The following is a 22,513-nucleotide window of genomic DNA, read 5'->3' on the forward strand; positions in this document are numbered from 1 at the left end:
TCTAAAAAGAAATTCTCAGGGAAGAATCCACACAAACTAACTTGGTTGATTTGGGTTCCCTCCCTACGCTCTGCCTCTCTTGCATATTTGTGGGAAGCATTTATGCCCCTCTAATTAAAGAAATAAACAGGCACCACTGGGAGAAAGGTTAGGATATAATAACCCCTGTAGGCACATTAAAAGGAAAGGTCTACAAAAGTATCGAAGGCCCATGGTTTCTGAAGGCAGTTCCCAATAAGCCATTTAAAGCCATGGATTAAAAACGCAGGTTAAAACAGTTGAAAGCCACCTGCTGGATTCCGAATTAACATCCACTAGGGCATATGTGGGCCCCTTCCTCTGTTCGAGAAAATGCAAGTAGTGGTAGAGGAGCTATATGCACTTTTCCCAGCCAACAAACTCAGTGGTAATCCACACACTGGAGAATGGTTAGGAGCTAACCTAACAGAAATACATCATGGTGTGTATTGGCTATCTAAAACCGCAGTTAAAGTTGTTTTTAAGAAAATGCTTTAAAAAGTTTAAAAGGAAGGCTTACTTTAGCCCTAAAATATGAAAGGAGGCACACAAAAAAAACTGCAATTGGAAAAATTGGCAAGATGCCAATTTGAGTCCCAGAAAGCAGATTTACTCTGTTCTACTAAATGCATTCAAACAGATGCTTAATCTTGCTACAACCAGTCAGGAATCTTATCCAACTTTGTAGTTTAGCTCCTTCTACCAGCTCTGCTGCCCCTGCTCGCCAAGTAATTCAGGAGCTCTTTGTCGCCACACCTCTTACATGCTTAGCTTTATAAACCCAACCTATTTCCTAGTAGCCAATGGTGAGCTGGTGGTGTCAAAGTCTTAATCTTAGGATCTTTCGAAAGACCCAACGGTTTCTCTTCCAATGACTTTCACAAACAGGTGAATCTTGGGAAGGTGATTAAGCTTACCCTCCTATAAACCGATCCCATTGCAAATGCTCAGGATGGTTATTATCAAAAATGACTTCTATCAAAAATTTGAACTATCTAGCTATTATTAAAAAATGAGTCAATCGGCTTCATAAGGGTAACATTTTTACCAATAGTCAATTTTTTCTTTATATGCATTTGACTTTCCAGGAATATAAACCAGGTGTAAACTGACTTTAGGTCATCAGAATGCAGCAGAATTCTTTCCATTTACAAATACTTTGTTTTACATCAAAAACATTTTAATTTGCTTTGTAAACGCAGCAGCTAACAATTAAAGTGAGGCACTTTTGATAATGAGCCGCGAACTTCAATTACTGTTTTATTTTTCCAACAGCGCTCCTTACATCATGGAGGGGCGGAACAAATCCAGTGTGTTGGAGCTCTTAAACGAGCTCACGCGCAAAGTGCAGTTTTGAGCAGAGGAACAGGGGCACAGAGTCTACTGACATTGCATTAAAGAGGTACATGGTTACTGCTGTGGGGGCCTGTGGGGTGTGTAATCTGACGCCCCCGTGAATAACTAAATCACTTTTTGAGAAGCAAATAAATGGCGAAAGACATCTTGACTTTTGAATCCACCTCCTCTCGTACTGCTTCCCCCTTCCAGCAGTATGCTCGAGCAGTCTCCTCCGTGCTCTGTGCTCAGGCGACATAACGTCTCACAGGTTTCTTTTTTTAACACCACTCAATCAGGACTTTACCCTCACTTCGACCAACATAAAAAAGAAGATCACTGAATTTTTTATCACACATAGTGCTAGTCTGGGAGATTTACCCTCGACTACCTTTGATGGCTCCTTGCCCTTGTCACCATCTGAGTGCTCAATGTTGACAGATAATGCTGTCGGGGGCCAAAAGCTTCCAGAACTGGTTAATAGCGCACAACATCAATCTAGAAGGAAAAATCAGCTTCCTCCTTGGGTTTGCTTTCTGATACACTGGCCTTGTTTCCCACACAGGATTAGGATACGATATGGCATTTATAACGCGCCTATACACAAGTGTTTCAAGGCACAACTAGGAAAGGAGGGGGAACAGAGGGAAGACGGCGACAAAGATCTTACTAGGCCAGGTGAAATCGATATCGCGCAAGTTCAGGGGAAGGGGGAAGTGCAGTACATAGGATTACAGTAAAATGAATAGAGACAATAAATAAAAAGTGTGGCCAGCTGATGGCATGTGCATGGGTAAGTGCAGATATCAGGTGTCAAGTGCTGGTAGGGGGCTTTAGGCATACAGAAACAGCCCCAGAGAGCGAGGGTGGCCCGGGGGCAGTGCAGGTGTGCAACTGGTGGGGAGGGGACCTGAGCCCATCCATTGCTGTATCTGGGTTGATGGCTCAATCTCATCTTCACCTCCATCGTACCTTTCCTACAATTGCTGATCGGGGGTTCTGGAACTCAAATGCGGGCTGCATTGCGGTGCCTCGAGGCAGACGTGCGACGCTCCGGATACCTCCTCCTACCATCTTCTACTCCACCCAGTGATTACGGAACCCCTGGTCTGCGATGCAGTGTTTCCACCAGCTTCTCCTTTTCCACCTCAATCCTCCGTGATCTTCTGTCTCTCCTCCACAGCTTCGCCAGCTGGTGTTCACTTCAGTGGAGGAACTCAGCACCCCACTTATTTCGCACCCTCCACACGCCGTCCTGCATCACTTCCAACTGCGCATGGGTTTTTTCTGGAGCTTTTTGTTTGGAGGGCAGGGGTGTACCTCCTTAATGACTCAAATCAGAACATCCGTTCTTTTTCAGGGGAGATTCACATATTCAATTTCAATTTTATAAGGAGGTGCACAGAGGAGTTCAAGGATAGGCAGCAATCTTGGTCTGCACCCCCCTAGCGGTCCATCAGAATGTATCCAAACAATCCCCATTAGTGTTGACACATTGAAGGACCTTTTAGGTCTGATCCAGTAGCATAGCACACCTTTCCTATGAACCAACATATATGTATAATCACAGATCACCATTATTTCTGCAATCGTCCCCAAGGCTGCCACTGGAGCAAGAAGACAGGATAGCCCCATTGCATAAAAATGCCATACGTGACAACAAATAATTTTAGGAGAGCTCCACCATAAATAGCTAAAGCTTAATGCCTTCTAGGGGAAATAAAACGACATGGTGACAACATCTCAATGTCCAAAGCTAGTCACAGTAGTAACCTAATCGTTTAGTTTTGGGTAGACCAAAACTAGTATTCATTTTCTGAAATTGTATCTCCTTGTCCAATTTAAACATCTGGATTTCTACTGGAGGCCATTACAATAAAGGGAGATATACAAAAACATCCTTTAACCAATAGACAGCATTAAAAAAACGAACGTTGCTTTTAAAAAGATTTAGTGCCGTTCTCTTATAAAATCCACCACATGCAATGTAGATGAATGACAAATCCCAGCGGCATGGCTTTGGAGCAGCAATAGAATGTTGGCAAAATGTATTGCTAGAAATATTTTCTCAAGATGTCTATATAAATAAGCTATTTTAGTCAAATCTATTTATTTTAATGTAACAGTTATTGGGCCAAAGGTGTTGCAGACAGTGCAAACTGATGTATTCCAAATGACCAGTTTGCATTCCACCTACATACTGTAACTTGATAGATACTTATCATCCACTTGTTTGGATTTAATGCACTGCACTCTCAGTGCACAGACTTGAACTCCCAATGTAACAGATGATGATTACATGACTGAGCAATTTAAGCAGGTGGAATATGTGAGATCATGTGTCATGAGATCGCCGCTATGGAAAGCATTGTTGTCTGTACCATCCTCAGGGAGCGGCTGAGAGGTATGTGGTTGAATTCTAACATTCGGCTGATGCTACCAGAATTCATATTCTGGATCTCACCTTCAGGTTTGTCAGCAGGCTACTGTTAAGTTAGATATGCTAATGTGCATGCAAATCAGCAAGGCTCTTACCTCACTAGAAGAGTGTGAGCTCGGAGGTAATGGGTAAGGCGTAACTGCCAGCTGGTTGACTGCATCCTCATTTCTGTCAAATGCAGGAACAAAGCAGAATATTGTGCGTGAGGAAACATTGAATAGAAATGTTTTACATGAATAACTGATATTTACATCGTTGATGGCTTATAATAAAGGCATACAATAAATGTCATCAAACAGCAATATAACATTATGATTTGGATCTGACAGCAATGTTGTACAAATACATGACATTGTGAATCAGGGGTGTGGATTTTGCAAAATTATAGGCTACAAAAACACTTCCAACCCAGCAATATGAATACTAGGAATTTGACAAGTGATATGACTGTTCGCAACAAATACTCAAACTTTACCTGCGAAGCTAATCAGCCACTAAAATTGATAGTCTAACACATTGAGCCCCAGATTACAAACATTCGCTGATGAACAAACATTGACTCTCCAAGAATCTTTGGGTGTATTTCTGTGTAGTCTTGTGCTTGAGACAAACACTTTAATGAAATTAGCGAAGTGCCCGTTCACACAAACAAAAATAAATACATGTAAACCCCAGCCCTCCTCTTCTGCAATTGATCTGTGAACAATTGTCAGATTTATAAATTGAAAACAAAAGACAAGTTATGATCTTGATTATTAACTACATAATATGTAGCAGTCTCTAGACACAGGGCACCAATAGGAAGGGTGTGGTTGCTTTTTCTTTGGCCCATCACAAGTTCATGACAATTAAAAGCTTTGCAGAAAGAAAGGTCAAAGTGGCTAATCACTTACCTGATCAAGTAATACAGATTATACTTCCTCTGAGTAACTTTACTTGCAGGCAACATTACAAGACGATAAATGACAACGACCTGGGAAAGTATCATCGGATTCCTTATCTATAAAAAACAGCCTCAAATACAGTCAGGACCGGAATATTTTCAATCAGGCATCAGATGGTCTAGCACGGATATGCAGTAGATGCCACAATGATTCCTTGGTGCACAACGCACCGTAATGGAGGTCATGGGTACAAATACTCAAAACCACCATCGACATTTGCCACAAACCCACCTGTTTTCTAAGGTCGACCACAGGGAAATGGCAGAATTGTCACCAAACGCCTAATAAAAAAAATGTCAACTGTTGGGTCATGGCCTTGATGGCAGCCTTGTGAGTTTCACCTCTGCTGTGCCGATGCACAGCCATACAATGAAACCATCTCAGGGGAATAACGTGACTCATCAGACCAACATTTGAATCCCACTTTGAGGCAGGAAATCCTCATGTAACACCAGTGTGGTCATCGAACCTACCCAGCTGAAGCATGGAGGCAATGCCATCTCACTTGCCTGGACAAATTCCACATCTGAAAACAACGCATCATCCTAATCTTGTGTGGAGCCCGCAAAGAGAAATTGCAGTATCTGTGCCCGCTGTTCCTATCAGTCCCCGTGATTGGGTGGAGAGCCATTGCTTGGTACAGTGACCTCAACTGAAAATCCATGGAAAAGGGTGACAGACTGCCGCTTAACACAGTTTTTCACAGCTGGAGCCTGAGGAGGCAGGGAGACCAAGAGGCTGTACTCCCGGGACAGTGGAGAAAAAGGTTCCCAGCCAACAAAAGCATGAAGTAGGTCATGAGGACAAGATTCAGAGTCAACGGTGGGGGAAGAATCCATGGGGCGGGCTGTGTGACGTGCTAGTCCGTGCACTAGTGGGGCAGACCAAACACCAATGGAAGGCTGTGGTGTTTTGGTAAGTGTGAGCTAGGCAAAATGGCGGAAGCTCAGCACACAGAACATGCAAGTTTCTCTGGCAGACTCATGGCTACAACAATTGAGAACCAGCAGTCCTGCTCAGGAACGAGAGCTATAACTAGAACATATGAACTGCGTGGAACCTTAGAAAAGTCAAAGAAATGTAGGAAAAAATACCAGTCATTACTCATCATTTGGGGATGAATAAGTTAAATGGGCATAAACTGGGCTAAAGGGAGGCAGTACCATTGGGACTTCAAGGTCACTGTTGTGCCCCACCAGATACTAGACCAGATCTTGAGAAGGGCAGGCACCTTTGAATATACAGAGGGCATATGCTTGTGAAATGACATAGCTCTGGCATCGATGCTCTGTCAAAAAAGGTTTACTGCTCTTCAATCCAAACTGCATCTATGAAAAGATATACCTTGAGCACAGAGAGACTGCCTAGGGAACATTAGTGACAGACACGCTGTGTCCACTGAGAAGCCACTCCCAGATCACCACCCACTTTTAAAAATCACTATCCCTTCCCAGGTTGCTTTTGCTTCACGTTTTACTGACATGCTTTTTGAGATCTGAGAGCCGTTTGACAGATAAGCTGCAGGGGCAAGGGAGGGGTGGGCTATAGATATGCGAGCTCTGTCAGTGTGTGCCCCACCTGAATACAGGCAAATTTGCTGCCCAAGGTAAATCATGGAGGGCAGTGATCAGTGGAATTCCTACCAGCACACTGCTCTTTGGGCAGAACACAGGCCCTGTCGGGCCCGTGCAACTGCAATTTCGATGTACCCCAAGCGTGCATTTTAAGTGCACATGAAGCACTAGCAAGTGTACTAGTAAAAAACAGCAGCCCTTATCGCCTCAATGTTGATGTGACCATTTATCTCCAAAGGCCTAAGCACAGATCTTATAGTATAAGTGAAGTGAGGAGATGTGTAAGCCCACAACAAGGGTTGATGCTCATCCTAGCTGGCACCCAGTAATATCGTATACAAGGTAGATGTGCCTGGGAAAATGTCTAGGGTTGAAGTCCTAATCACTGCCTTGGATGCTACTGATGCCACGGCCTTATCTATGCAAACTTTCACCTGTCAGCTACACTAAAGACAAAAATAAAAAACGTGTTTACTCAAAATCAGAAGGTCACTGCACTGCAAGGGAAGCAGTATGACAAACCGCATGCTAGAGGTTCATGTTAATATACTTACAAAGGATCTGAGTGATTACACAGTGCACGTTACTTCTTAGAACTACATGATATTTGTGAGGGATCAGAAATGTGGGACGGACACAAAAGTATAGTTTTTCTCAATGTTTGCCATTTTCTTAAAATAAAAAGGGTGAGATAACAGCCTGTCTTTCCCTATCCTAATGAGAATGTCCCTGCCTATAAACTAAAACTAAAGAAAGATGGGCTAGTGTCCAAAAAGCATCTGACACTCACAATAATACATACAACACAAATGTTTAGTTTATTTTATTTATTTGTAGAGCGAGCCAAGCCCTGAGGCATCTGGGTGCTTAACTTATAATTTACATAATTATAACACTCATCTTAGAGTTTAAAAAGTTACATATATACAATTAAATTTAACAGGCACATAGGAAAGTTACATATGTGCAGTTGAGTTTAACAGAAACATAGGAATGGAACAGAGGATTGCCAGGGCGGGGCCTGACAACCAACATTTACAAATTTACAGTAGTTAAATTGTGTGCAGATCTGTACATATAATAGTTACATTGTCAGAGAGAACTCTACAAGGTGGGCAGTGTCATATGGGTTTACTACATTTTTGCTCGCGTAGCCATAGCTTGACATTTTTCCTGAATAGATGGTAGGAGGGTTTGGATCTTAGTGTTAAGGGAGCACGTTCCAACTTTTAGCCTCTAGGACAAGGAAGCTAATCCCTCCTGCACTTTGTAGATTGAACCAGGGGATCTTGATGCAGTGTGTCTGAGCGGTTCTAGTCAGAGGGGCTGGTAAATTATATTGGAGACTGTTGGACAGGTATTTCAGTGCCAAATTGGCAAGACACCTGTGAATGAGAGACAATGTTTTGAGTGCGATTCTTTGCTTGACGGCAAGCCAATTCAGGTTGCATCTGGTTACAGTGATATGTTGGGATCTCAGTATATTCAGAGCTAACCTAATGGCGTTCTTTTGTATGACTTGTATCTTATTTAAAGGTTCCGTTGAGTGGTGCCAAGATATAGTGCATTACAATAGTCAAGTTTTTAGAGGACTAAGGCCCTAGCTATTATGATGCAATCTGCTGTGGTTATGAATGGTCTCCAAGCAGTGATAATTTAGCAGGAATAGGCAGAAGAGGAAGCAATAGCGTTGGTTTGTCTTGTTAAAGAGAGAGCAGAGTCAATGTAAATGCCTAAGGTTTTTACATCCTTAGAGATTTTGATTATGTTTCCATCAATGTTGAAGGAGGTGAATTGTTCATCTAGTTTGTTCCGGTTAGCAGGGGATCCAAGGAAGAGCTGCTCTGTCTTATCATCATTAGCCATCCAGGTTTGTATAATGGGGTAGATGTCATTGAATATTTTGCTGTCTGTGGCATAGTCACGAGTGATAGGAATTAGTATTTGGGTGTCATCAGCGTAATTGGTATATTGCTGGATTTGAATGAAGCATTAATAAGGGATGTGATGAAGGGGCGAGTTCCTTTGCAGCCTTGTTATGTATAAGGAATATTTGGCCATCTTCAGTTCATCAAACCAGTGCACATGTTCAAATTTATAGCTTTTAGAAAGTACTCCTTGTGACCAGGTTTGGGCTCCCTTCCCCTGGATCAATTCAGGAATACCCTTGGGAAAGTTCTGCTTGAACAAGGATCTGTTCAATTCATCACAAACATGTCTTTTCCATCCTCTGAGCCTTTCCACCAGGCAAAACAAAGGTCTTTTCCATAAACACTTGTTCCAAACTAAACCAGTAGCTCTCCTCCACAATATCCTTCTCTATAAGGCCAATGTCTCTTTCATAAGCACTAATTCATAAACCAAGGAAATTGTTTTCCTTCACATAAAAATGTATTTCTCAGGTTTCAAACAAACTCTTAACTCATCACAACTATTCTTCCCCTGGTATGCTTTTGCCAGGATAGCACAACCATTACTTTTGAAGAGGCAGCACTTCATAAATGATATAGTTATCAATGGGCCTCATTACAAGTACACTGGTCCGGAAATAGAGGCGTTGGTACCACCGTACCAGCACAGTTTACCGGACTGTCACATTCCGAGTCATAAGTGCAGAAACACTGTCACTGCAAAGTGAGCCCCACGGTGCTACAGCAATCGGTAGCACTCTGACCGTAAACAGCGGAACGCGTCGCCGGATGTCCCCGAAGTACCCTCACAGCAGTAGTACGGGCACATTCGGAGTTCCGCCAACACGGAAACACTGCCATAAAAATGGCAGTGGCACTGTGACCACCACGCCTGTAATACCAGCTCTGTGGACCAGACGTAAAACAGCAGCAGGTGAGCAGCAACAGGCCACAGGTGTAGTAAATTAGCCCAGCTGCACACAATTTACCACTGGTAATTTACAAAAGGACCCCATCCACACCCAACCCACCTCCCAACACAACCATGCTGGCAGTCGATGTAGCAGCAATTGGGCTGCAGAACCTGCAAGGAGCTATTGAGGATGAAGCAGCAGAGAGGCAGAGGAGGTGGCATAAGTGCAGGAGGCAAATGAGGAACCAGTTGGCCATGCCGAACATCAATGTGCAGCAGGTAGCAACCCGCAGGCAGCCACCAATACCCTGTATCAGGGCCTCACCCTGGAACCTGACCCCAAGCCAAATCCACACCTTGTACAGGCTTGACAGGGGGACCATAATATCAAGTCACCCTCATTAATGACGACATCAGCAGCATGATAAACACACGGACTGCTATTCCACCCTTGCTGAAACTGCACTTCCTTGCAACCGGCACATACCAGCACACCGTGGGTGAGCTGCACGGCCTGTCACAACCCTGTTTTCCCAGGATTTTGTTCCAGGTACTGGATGCACTGCTGCGCCATGCGGCAGACCACATTGTCCTACCCCGAATCCCTGCACAGGTTAATGCCACAAAAGTGGACTTCCATGCCCTTCAAGACATGATCAATTGCATTGGTGTGTTAGATTGCACCCATGCGGAGTTGGTTGCCAGACATGCCATTCAGGTAGTGTATAGAAATCACAAACAATTCCACTCCCTCAAAGTGCAGATGGTCTGTGATGATGAACACCTCATCAACCATTGCTGTGCACATTTTCCTGGATCGACACACGACTCAATGGTCTTGCAGAACTCCACGTTGCTAGGGTACATGGCACATCGGAGAGAGCACCTGGCTGTTGGGTGAGAAGAATGACCAATGCTTGAACCCTGTGTAGTGGGATCTGGGGGGTACATAGGCACTCACCAGAGTGCACCTGGCTGTTGGGTGAGTAGAATGACCAATGCTTGAGCCCTGTGTAGTGGTGGGCGGGGGTTTAAATAGGTAAATAGGCACTCACTAGAGTGCACCCAGCTTACCGCTGCATGAGGTCTATGACATTGTTCCATGCGACAGGAATCCATTTACCGTCTAATGGAAATACGCCCTAACCATGGAGTGGCACACTATGCAATGGAGTATTGCAACCAGTGAGAAAGTAGCAGAAACACACCATTGTGTACATTGAAAGGAATAAGACATGTTGTAGAATTCAAGGCCATATCATGACTGCACACATTGAGCAAAGAGTCTCATTAGGAACGAGTGACCAAAGTTTGGAATATAGAAAAGTTTATGAAAATCAAAATTAGCAAAATGCATAGGGTAATCTATGGCTTGTACTATGTTGTGTGCTAACAAAATCCTGAGAATGTGTACATGCTATCATCACTGAAAACAAAGTTCCATCACAAACATCCAATCACCTTTCTGTCACTCCCATGCAGGTGATGCCGGATACCCCCTCACGCCATGGCTGATGACACCCGTTAGACGACCACGGAACAGGCATGAGGAGTCCTACAACCGGGCACACATCCGTACACGGGGCATCATAGGACAGACTTTTGAATTGCTCAAGGCCAAGTACCGCTGCCCCAGTAGATCAAGCGTGGGATGAATTTATAGCCCCATAAAGGTTGACAAAACTGTCCTGCATGTGCCATGATGCACAATATGTGTATTTGACGGAACATTGCACTGCCCCCGGACATGGACCCAGCAGATGAGGAGGATGGGGATGACGACAATGATGGGATGGGGGTGTGACCCAGGCAGGATGCCATGGATGGTCAACATGCACGGTTAGCACCGATTCACAATTTGTTTGGAGCAATCCCCCCCAATCCTATGCACCCAGCCCACCCGTACCTTGTACTTGTCGTGATGTACGTGCCTTATACTTTGCTTGACCTCGCGTGTGCTTATGCGCATTATCGCACATCGCTCCATCTGATTCGCTAGTAAGCAACGCCTGCCGCTCATTTAGCGCATTTCACCATCGCACAACTGCCGTGAGCCACGACACTGCACAAAGGTATTCGTAGCAATACCTCTTCAATCCGCACCACCTACTCTGCGTTCTACGGCGTTCTCGAATCCTGACTCGGTTGCTGAAAATGTCTGCAGCTCTACCTTAAGCCATTTCAACAAAGTACTTTTATCCGTATTGCTACCAAAATGCTTATACGATTGCTTATTATATCCGCTTTGCCACCAAAATGCTTATATGATTGCAGTTGCCTTATCACAACGGAAGCAAACACCTGACATCACTGCTACGAGCTATTACTCAATGCAGACCTACTTACGTTGCCTAACACCCGACTAGAATGTTATATTCACCCCCTGCTTACATGTCGACTGTTTTACTGCCCAACCTGAACCTAGTTCATAGCTAGTCGCCCATGATTGCGTTCAGCATCCACTGCTCCTTTGTCGGAATAACACTCAATGTTGTATTACCACATCTAGATGCCTAAACGTTCAAAATTGCATTAGCCTTATTGCATGTAAAAGTGCTCACTGACCCATTACTACCGATTTAAACTACTGTATCGTGCCCTATGGCCCACTGCCTAATTTCGAATTAGCCTATCTTTATGATGTTCACTGGCCTTCTATTCAATTTTTGAATTAGCCAATGTGTATGGTGTTCAGTGGCCCACTGCCTAATTTTGAATTAGCCCAGTTTTTTGATGTTCTCTGGCCAGCTATTCAATTTTTGAATTAGCCTAGTTGCATGGTGTTCTATGGTCCACTGCCTAATTCTGAATTAGCCTATCTATCTGCATAAGTACTCTCTGGCCCAACGCCCACATTGGTAGCCCGCTGCCGCGCCAACTACTACACTGTATCTCCAGTTCCATGGCTCGCTTTGCTACCTACTTTGCTCCCTGCCCACACCTTATTCACCCTAATCATCAGTACCTCCACACCAGCACGCCACTGTAACCACCTGCTACCCACACTGCGCTAATAGTGCGTCTCTTTAGCACCCCATGCACTTTGCCAGTGCGCTCGCCCTAATGCAAACACACGCCTTGCGCTGCGTTGGTGTACACCCCCCCAGGCTAACGAGCCACCTAGTAATAGGTCTGGGCGCCCACACCCTAGAGCCCCAACCCCAATCCACACAATTCTCTCTATCCTCAGCTTCTTCCTCCTACTATATAGTGCCTCATTTCACCAAATTATGCCCGCCTGTGCCAATAACACCAGACCCGGCATTACTACTCCTGGTCACCCAGCAGTAACGCCTATCGACAACACGGTCTGCTCTAAAGGTACATATATCTTCCTCAAGACAGGCTCGTCCCGGGTCCACTGCCCCAGACACCACTCCTTGCCCTGCCACATGCCATTCCTTCCCGGCACTCCAGCCTTCCCGACCACACTTCATACCCACATCCAAACCCTGCCATTACTAGGCAGAACACGCCACACACGCCTCTCCACCAGAACCACACTCAATATAGTCCAAACAAGACCCATCGCTGTATCTAAAAGAAATAATAGACTCTCAGTACGCACCCATCACCAACACCTCTACATCAAAAACCATCATTCACCTCCTTGTCGCAACGCCACTACGAAGTCCAAATCTCATGTGACTCAAGAGATCCCCGACATCGGCTCTCATCGGACTAGCACTCCTAATGAGACCCAGCTAAACTTACTTAACACCACAGCGACACTCCCTCAGACCCATCTGACCTTGCCATCGAGCTCGCCCAAATCCAGTCAGCCTCTATTAGGAGACCTACTAAATGTCACATCCCTTGGTGCACACGCAATCGATAAACACGATTGCATACTAGAACTCATACTTGACTTCTTAGTGCTCACCGAAACATGGCTACATATTGCCTCAGGCCCACAGATCGCGCTAGCTGTCCCTTCAGAGTACACCCTCCTCAGAGCAGATCGCTTAGATGGAGGAGTGACCATTATCCACAAAATATCACTACAATTTAAGGAATGTAAAATGGAATCACTTACTGGCTACGAAGCCCTCGCTCTCAAGCTAGTCGTCAGCCCTAAAATAACAATTAACTTCCTAATAGTATACAGAGCACCGAGGTCCTCAAACAATCCAGACATAGACTTACCTCTACTAATTACAACCTTGCTCAAACTAAAAACCAAGTACATTCTTCTAGGAGACCTCAATCTAGGCTATAATGACCCCATGGACAGCAAAGCAACAGCCTGCCACAAGGCATTCCGGTAGATGCAATTCTCCCAAAATTGTGAATACCCCCACCCACTCCAAAGGCAGAATTATCGATTAAATACCTTGAATACCGCAGTAACCATAGTAGACATCCTCAAGATGCAATGGACCGACCACTGCCTAATCAAATTTAACATAAACCTAGACACAGACCCAATAGCTAAAACATGTAGCGCAGCACCCATTCAGGCCAGAAATGCACACAAACTCACCACTGAGAACCTAAATCCGCTGCTTAATGACCTGCTAAACGGCAAACCACTAGACAGTATTAATAAAGAGAGCATCTCGGATCACTACCACCAATGCTTAAAATCCGCGATAGATGAAGTACCCCCTTTCAAAACTAAATTGCCCAAACCTAAACACAGCTCTCCTTGGTTCAATGATGAACTTATAGAACTTAGAAGGGAAAAAAGAGCCCTAGAACACTTATCCAGAAATAAACTCTCTCCAGAACTGCAAGCCAAACTGCAACAACTATCCAAAGTGTATAAACTCAGTGTACTCTCTCACAAAGCTGAATCGTTCAATAATCGTATCTCTAACGCGGCCTCCAACACAAAAGAATTATTCGCTATTATTAGAGAACTACAATCCCCCATCCTACCCACCAGCCCCATTAATACCAGCAAAGCCTGGTGTACCACCATTCAGGATGCTCTATCCTCTAAAGTTAATACACTCCAAAGCAAAATAGCCTCGCAAAAAAAGCTCCTCCAGTTCACAGCCAATCCATCCCACCCTTCAGGCATTATCACAAGGTCTGGTGTACCCGAATTCCATTTCGCTCAAATGACCAATGATCAGGTCTTTAAAACAATAGCATCTCTCAAGCCCTCTAACTGCAAAGGCGACAATTTTCCTGCTAAAGTAGTTAAAGACTGTGCCACCACACTAGCACCTATCATAACCAAATTTGTTAACGAGTCCATCAATTCTAGTGAAATACCAGCATCCATTAAAGTAGCATGGGTCACACCCCTACTCAAAAAACACTCAATAGACCCAGCAATCACCACGAATTACAGGCCCATAACAACAGTGCCATTTCTCCTCAAAATCATTGACAAAATAGCATACACCCAAGTAAAAACCCACAAAGAACAGAACCACTTGCTAGGGGATAGACAATCAGGATTCCACCCTAGTCACAGTACTGATTCTGGTAAACTGTGAATCCTTCTACTCCTAGACCTCTCTGCGGCGTTTGATTTAGTTGACCAAGACAAATTATGCCTAATCCTATCCACCAACGTCAACTTCTCCAAGAAGGCCACTACATGGATAAAATCCTTCCTTTCTGACCGCACCTCAAGAGTCACCCTAGGGGAAGAAGCAGCTGATCCCATCCCTGTAAGCTTGGGAGTGCCGCAAGGTTCCAGTTTCTCCCCTACGCTTTACAACGCCTACACGAAATTACTCTTCGCGGCACTCGATACTATGGGAGTAATTTACACAAACTTTGCCGATGACACTCAAATACTTATTCCCATCACAGGTAACCTCGAACATGACACGGTTTGCATTAACAAAATCTACTCCCTCATCCAAAACTGGATGGCTAACAATAGTCTCTTTCTGAACGGAGAAAAAAACGGAGACCCTCAAAGTCGGCTACCCAGCCAGACTCCGCAAACTCCACCCTGACTACACATCCATAGTGATAGACGGCACCCCCATCACAGTATCTCACAAAGTCAAAACCCTAGGAGTACACCTTGACTCCAATCTCAGCATGAATAATCATATTAGCGCTCATGCCTCCTCCACGGCATATACAGCCAAACTCGTCACACTAAGCTGGCCTCTCCTCTCCACCGAAAACTGCCTGACACTTGCCAGAGCCCTTATCTTAACAAAGATAGACTACTGCACATTTCTACTGTTTCTACTGTTAGGTACCTCAAAAAAAATATAACCAGACTACACTTCACTACCTCCAGAGCAGGCAACGCCAGCTTCCCCATAGGAGCCCCGTGCATCTGGCGCTCGCTTCCCACCTACCTCAGCAACGAAACTTCCTTCCCAATTTTCAAGAAACAACTGAAAACCTGGTTGTTTAACAAATACTAACAGCGTAAGTGCAACTCAGCTTGTCTTCCCATTCTATATACTGCCAAACCCTCATGCACCTCCCTTTTATTTGGAGGAACCCACCTGTCCTCTTCATACCTATGATACTGCCTAGGTTTCCCAAGTCTGATGTAAATTGTTCATGACGCCTAAGAAGTATGTAACTGCTTAAGACACACAAGTTATTTTTAACTGCTTAAGATGGCTATGATGTATGTAACCTACGCCGTGACACCTAAGGGTTTGGGCGTGTAATCAAATGCAATAAATAAAATAAATAAAAGCACATGGAGCACGTAATTTGTAACACTTTCATTAAATAATTGATACACACACAGAAGAATAATGTGCACTCGTCATTCAGATGCACAACCCAGTGTAATATGAAGACAAAAGAAAACAGGTGCAACACCAACACCCTCCCAAATGTATCCTCCCACCTCCCAGGCCTCAACTACCTATCCCAACTATGGACACCCCTCTCCTTCCCACCACCCAGGCCCCAACTACCTATCCCAACTATGCACCCCACTTCCCCCAAACGTACCATTCCACCTCCCAGGCCCCAACTACCTATCCCAACTATGGACCACCCCTCTTCCTCCCAAACGTACCCTTCCACCTCCCAGGCCCAAAATAGCAACACGTGGAACAAGTGTTGATGATGCAGCACTACTTCCTGCCACACTTGGCGGCATATTTGTCCCTCTGAGCTGAGCCAGACAGGCACATTGACCTTCTCCTGGGGCTTCCTGCCTGGGAGCTAGTAGGCGTGGTGCTGGTGGAGGGCATTGGGGTGTTTTGAGGCGGTAGGCGTGACACAATGGCCAGCAGGGCCAGTGCCATTGTTTTGGCAATGTTAGATTGGACACTGTTACCCTCGTGGACCCTCTGTGACATGAGGACAGTGGCACAGGCCTCACGCCCAAGGGCACGGGCAACCCAGCACCCAATAGCCTGGTTGCCCACCAACTGTAGCCGTGACTCCTCCAAGTGCTGCTGCACCAGTGTGGTTAGTGTGTCCACACGCTCCTCCATCCGTTGGAGATGTGCATTGCGCTCCTGGAGTGATGGGTTGGGCGAGCGCATGGAACTTCGGGGGCACATGGGGGATGAATGTGCCCAGTACATCTGGGATGTGCTCAGTGTCCTCGCCACTGTTGTCCTCGACACTGTTGCCACCTGCCTCAACAGCCACATCCTCAGCACTGCTCTCTGTGCCATGAGACTCGGCCTGGTGGGGTGGTAGTGCTGCACGTCCCATTGGAAATGCAAATGTGGATGCCTGTATCACAGGGGCAGCAGGGGTGTCGTCCGCCTCTGCGTGGTGTAACATAGTGGTTGTAACTGCCCTAATGGCCGAGGTGCTTGCAGCAGAGGTTGAGGGACGTTGTGCTGTGGGCCTTGCACGTCCGCAGTCCCTTGATGTTCCTGCTTGACCGCCATCTGTGTCATATGATGTTCCTGTGGGTGAATGAAAGCTGTTAGGGGACTGACTGGATGAGTATTGTACAATTACATGAAACATGGTCATCAAGCTACATTACATTGTGGGTGCAGGCATTGATGGATGGTATGTCTATCTCATGCATGGGTTGCATTGACTCAGCTGCAGGCACTGTGCAGACGGCACATGTGACACAGCTGTGCTGGGTAAGCTCACATGTACACCAATATTGGGCTGTGGGTAGTGCCATGAGTGTCTGCCCGTGTGCAGATATTTGGGATATATTGCAAAGGTTGGGGGGGGGTGCCTGAGTGCGTGGACTATGCCATAGCCATGCTGTACATGCAGCGGTATATGGGTGTTCCTGCATGTGTGTGTGTGCTGCAGTGTGCAGGTGACACTGTGCCTCATTATGGGTCCTGTATTGACCATGCCAGTGCTACCGGCACCTTGCTACTGGAGCCATTACAAAGGTACACATGCTGACTTAACAGTGCAACTCAGATCATCCAAGTCCAGCGCCCAGGAAGTCAGGTGGTAGGATGCTCTTGATTCACATTGAGTCCAATACAGTCCCATTTGGGTGGGTAGGCATGTGCAGTGTCAATGTTTTTGACGGTGGCAGTGATTACATGGCAACTCAGCATGCCAGGACCACAGCCCCTGCCACAGACAGGCATATTGGCAGCTGCAGCCCTGGCAGCCACTGTAATGGGCCTTTCTTATGTGTTTGCTGGACCTGTCACATGTGTGGCAGTCTACTTACACACACCATAGTATCAGTTCACACACAGTCATATGTGGTGCATTGTCATGTGGTTGTCTATGTGTCATACTTGGGGGCAGGGCACGTGACTTGCTTTGCACTGTATTTAGTGAGGGGGGCATGGGAGTACTGGGTGTGGTCGGGGTGATGTGGACAGTGCTATGGGCCTTTATGTGAATTGATGGTACGGGGGGGGGCAGGATTTGCTTGAGTGAGCTTTATATTTGTGCACTTTCTTTACTCACCAGCCTCGACAGGTGTCCCAGCTCCTGCCTCTGCTGCACCAACTTCCTCGATGCACTCCAGATGCAGCACACTGCTGCACTTATCCTCTCATGGAAGCAGCTTCAGGGGTGAGGGTGGGTCCACCACGTGTGGATGAGCATTTCCTCTGGTGGGCAGCCAGAAGGTTCTGCACACTTAGCCAGAGCTTATCCCATCGCTTGTGGCAGCCTTTTACACTCTGTGCTGTCACACCTACAGCCGTCACCTTCTAGGCTGCTTCTGCCCATATACCCTTGGGCCGGAGCTGCGGTCTGCAGAGAAAAGCTCCCCTGCATTGGCCACTATGTGCTCCACCAGCATGGTGAGCTCTACCTCACTGAAGAGTGGCTTCCGCTGGAGGGTTTGGGGAATCCTTTATGTCATGTCCCTGTATGTGTTGGGCCACTCACTGAGGCTGGATGGCTTCTGGTACAGGGAGATTGCAGTGGATTGTGATTTTTGTAATGGCCGCCGGCCTCTTTCTGGTTCTGGCGATCATGTTATTTCCGGTTATGGTGTTTCCGGCTCTGCGTATGCGGTGCTGCTACGTCTGGCATGCACGCGGCGGTGGCGGATGCACCGCCAACATTGTTGACGGTAGATCCGTCTACACTGGTGAAACCGTGATGACGGCCTCACCAGTTCTGCACATAAGGGATGCGTGCGGCCGACAATCCATACGAAATCCTACCTTGTTTACGGCACCAAGCGGTGGCGGACCCGGTAGGACCGCCATCACGGTAACACCGGATTTTTGATGCCAGACTCTTAATGAGGCCCACTGTCTCTCCAAAACACCTTTTTGCCACAACCACATTTCCTTCATTCAACTTTTTCTTTCCTGGTCTACTCGCCTAACCAAATAAACCTGTTGTTGCCAACAGTTAACCCTGGTGCACTCTATTCGAGGAGGAATGCCCTCTTCCTATATATTTAAAATAATCAAACATTCTCAAACCGATTCACTCCCTCAGAATCATTTTGAAATTCTGATTCTGTTATTTACTGCACAAAATCCACCCTAAATTCAGACAAGATTCAGCATATACTTTTCGTTGTACATCAAGTTCCGACTTGCAATCAATTTTTCAATTGTAGAACATATTTGGTGTCATCACAATCTTAAACATCTTTAGCATATGTATATTGTAACACATAAGATTTTTGTGACTCATATCTGTATAGCCATCACTCTCTAGCTGGAAAGTGTAATGAATGTTCTTTGACACAGTCTTAGGTGCCTGACGCGTTTCGGATACCAATGTATCCTTCTTCAGAGGCTAAATCGCTATTCAATGCTGTGTTATTAATCATGTTTTTACAATGTCCTAAAAGACAAAATAATAATAACCACCTTACAGTATCCTTATCATTATTCAAAGAATATACAATTAAATCCTTTCATCCCTAATGTGTTACACCTCACTGACCACTAGTAAATGTTCACATCACTCCATTTCCCTTTACCTAGAAGCAAAATAAAAATAAAAACTGGAATCATGCCATGTCATGATACTAAGGCGGTTACAGAACTTTTCATCAGCGACCTGTGTGAGCAAGCACAGCCATCAGCGCCGGCCGACCTCGCGTGGATTAGTATTATGCAATTGAGCCTCAAGCGGCTCCAATATTGATCTACTTACTGTTTTCTGCTATGTGTTTGAACACACCAACAACGTCGCATCAAAGATGAGAACCGGTCGTGTGCCCCGTGCCCGCATCAAGATGCTGTCAAGGCAACAGCCCTTAGAGATGAAGGGCTGTCGCACCCCACGTGTGGCGGCACGCTTGATCTAGTTTTTATGAATGCGTGTACCTATACTAACTTGCTCAACAATTCTTCATACTCCCTCATATACAACCCTTCACCTTTAACGCTTGCTTGCATTCATAGCATATTCATAAATGTGGGTCTTAGGGTAATTACATGCCAACAACCCCCAAGTTTTCCTCAACCTCCCCTTATTTGTCCAGAACGGACCAAAAGATAACTAAGGTGATATACCTTACACTATTTTTATGGTTAGGGCCCCTATGGGCTTTGAGACATCGCATTTGCCTTCTCTTTCCATCATTTCGCAAGTCAGCCGCATGCCTCCGCCGTTACCAAGGCAATGCTCATTTGCAAGGCAGCTGTACAGCGTGCCAACTGTTCATTGCGACAGTGTTTTGATCAGTATTGTTGTGTCCATAATCAGAACTCGACTGGGTTCTGCCTCCAATAGCTCAATGAGCCTCATAGCTATCACCATGCGGAGTGAAACGCTAACAGGACCCACTGCCAATTATTTGATTGAAGCCCACATGAAACATAATTCCCAAATACCGTAAGTGCTCCAGATAGGAGTTTGGCATGAGAGTATTTTACTCCCAATTTTAAGAGTAAATCCAATTTCAAGAGAGTAAAAAGGAGTTTCCTCATGTGCAAGAGAGTAAAAAAGTGTCTGACACCTATCCAATTTGTGTGTAAAATTAAAACTGTGTTCGAAAACAAAACATGTGTGTAAAAAACGTAATCAGCTTCATCTTGATTATACTTGACACAAAGTCTATTAAGAACTACTACAGATGCCAGTTAGTTACATCATAAATGAAGTCCCTTGCTCTACCAGCATCACTTCTCTGCCTCTTGGGCCTACTGTTGCTACCTGGCACTACCTGCTTGACAGACACTTCATGTTTTTGCTTCATCTCTCCTTCCCTTTGCTACTCCGTTTACCCCGTCTCTTACCTTCTGATGCGCTGCCTCTTACCCTTAAGTGTTGTTATGCCACGTTTTGCGGTCTGTTGCTCTGTCACTCTGCCTCTCCCCTTTGTGCATTCTATTATTGCCATTTCCCTCATATATCTTGTGTATCAGGTGATATAACTCCTCTTCCTCTCTCATGTCATTACTCTAGCTATATCTGTTTTTTCATTCTCTCTGTTGTGGTTGCTACTCCTTTTGAATATATTTCTTGCACTGCCTCTTATGTTATTGGCCTGCCTTACTCTAGTCCGGCGTTTCTATTTTCAGCGCTCCCCATTTGCTGTTTATCTGTGTTTTCTTATTTTACTGTCTCTATATGCCTCTTTTGCTCTGCTTCAGTCCCTCACTCCTATTCTGTGTGTGTGTCCTTATTATTTACCTCTATGCCTTCTCACTTTCATTGTTGCTATCTTATGTAGCTCATTGGTCTCTCTTCCTGTTGCTTGAATTCCTGTTTTGGATTGTCTAATATATTCTCTGCGCTCTCGGACACCCCAACCGCCACTTTGTTCTCCTGCATTGTTTAGGTGCAGAGTTGCTCTTTGTCTCCTTTTTGTCTTTTGACATAGCACCAATAAATATTAAAAGCTAAAAAGTTATTACCCAAATTGACCATTTACAATTGACCTTTTGTCTTAATTGACCTAATTATAGTGGTCCTAATTGACCTTTATGTTATTTTAGTTATGTTATATATGTATTGGGTTGGTTTTGGTTTCTAAATAATATAACGGCATTGCATGTTTTTTTGGGGAGTTGTTTTCAGCACAGGAGATGGCGGTTCACTCGAGCAAAGCATACACTCTTACTTCTGGGGCACAAGGATACAGTTCAAGACCTTCAGTGTCCAAGCCTCTTTACTTCTTGCAAGTCTCTTGACTCAGAGGGCCTGGTATACAAAAACAACACAAAAACGTTCCTTTCCCAGCACTCAATTTGGGTGTTCACCCTGGATCCCCTTCAGCCGTGCTCAGATCCTTTTCAAAACAAAAAACATTCAACTTTGAATCACCCTCTTCCGGACTCTGATCTCTTTCAAACTATGTTCAGATAATTCTTTCTCACGTGACTCATGGTTCACCCCGGATCCCCCTCAGCCGGGCCCAGATCCCTTTCACTCACTCACTCAGTCAGTCAGTCTCCCTCAGCCGGGCTTGGATAATTGTGTTGTACATTAAACTACCAAAGACTTTCGAATGTGCATGGGATTTAGCAAGACCTGTTGCATGACCACTTCCATCTCAGTATTCCTTTTCCTAACACTCAGCATCAGTTGGATACCTAACAGAGACTTTCGAATGAGTACCCACATGACGCCGGACCATTCTGTGTATGGTATCTTTTCTCCTAAAGTTTAATTATAAAGTTCAACCACTCCTTTTGGTTTCCAATTATACCCATGGCACTCTTTGCAAATGCCTCTAACACTGTTCTCTTTGAACAATGTGGCGCTTGCAACCTTGGTTCAAAACACAAGCTGCTTTGGTATCAGTCTCTCCAACTCACTGGCTGTGCTGTCTTTTCTGATGCACTTTGTTGTAGGAGCCAAGGGCAGTACCATGGCGGCAATCGCTCCTCCCTGCCTTGGTTATCAATGAAGGAAAGCCCCGGGTACCTCCGACACACTGTGCAGGTTTGATCAGCCTTAGTTTCTGTTCTTCGGTTTCTTACTTTCCAAGGCACACTCTCTCTGGTCTCGCCGTCTTTCTCTATGTATGGAACTTCCATCTTTGAACTGCTGTGTCCTTGTGTGAGAAAGTATTTGTGTCGGGGAAAGGGGGTGGGAGGAGTTGAGTTCCTTGGTAT

General features: G+C 45.2%; 1 protein-coding gene across 6 annotated transcripts in view; it reads right to left on the minus strand.

Annotated features, from left to right (window-relative positions):
• Positions 1 to 22,513, minus strand: part of PATJ (PATJ crumbs cell polarity complex component) — a 3,332,662-nt gene that overhangs the window by 1,163,366 nt on the left and 2,146,783 nt on the right. For all 6 annotated transcript variants that reach the window (XM_069642041.1, XM_069642043.1, XM_069642045.1 and 3 more), the window contains one exon: positions 3,889 to 3,961. In XM_069642041.1, coding sequence (XP_069498142.1) covers positions 3,889 to 3,961 — 73 coding nt within the window. The remainder of the gene's footprint in view (positions 1 to 3,888; positions 3,962 to 22,513) is intronic.

Source organism: Ambystoma mexicanum, chromosome 1q (assembly GCF_040938575.1).
Source record: "Ambystoma mexicanum isolate Mex_15411 chromosome 1q, UKY_AmexF1_1, whole genome shotgun sequence".
NCBI classification, from domain to species: Eukaryota; Metazoa; Chordata; class Amphibia; order Caudata; family Ambystomatidae; genus Ambystoma; species Ambystoma mexicanum.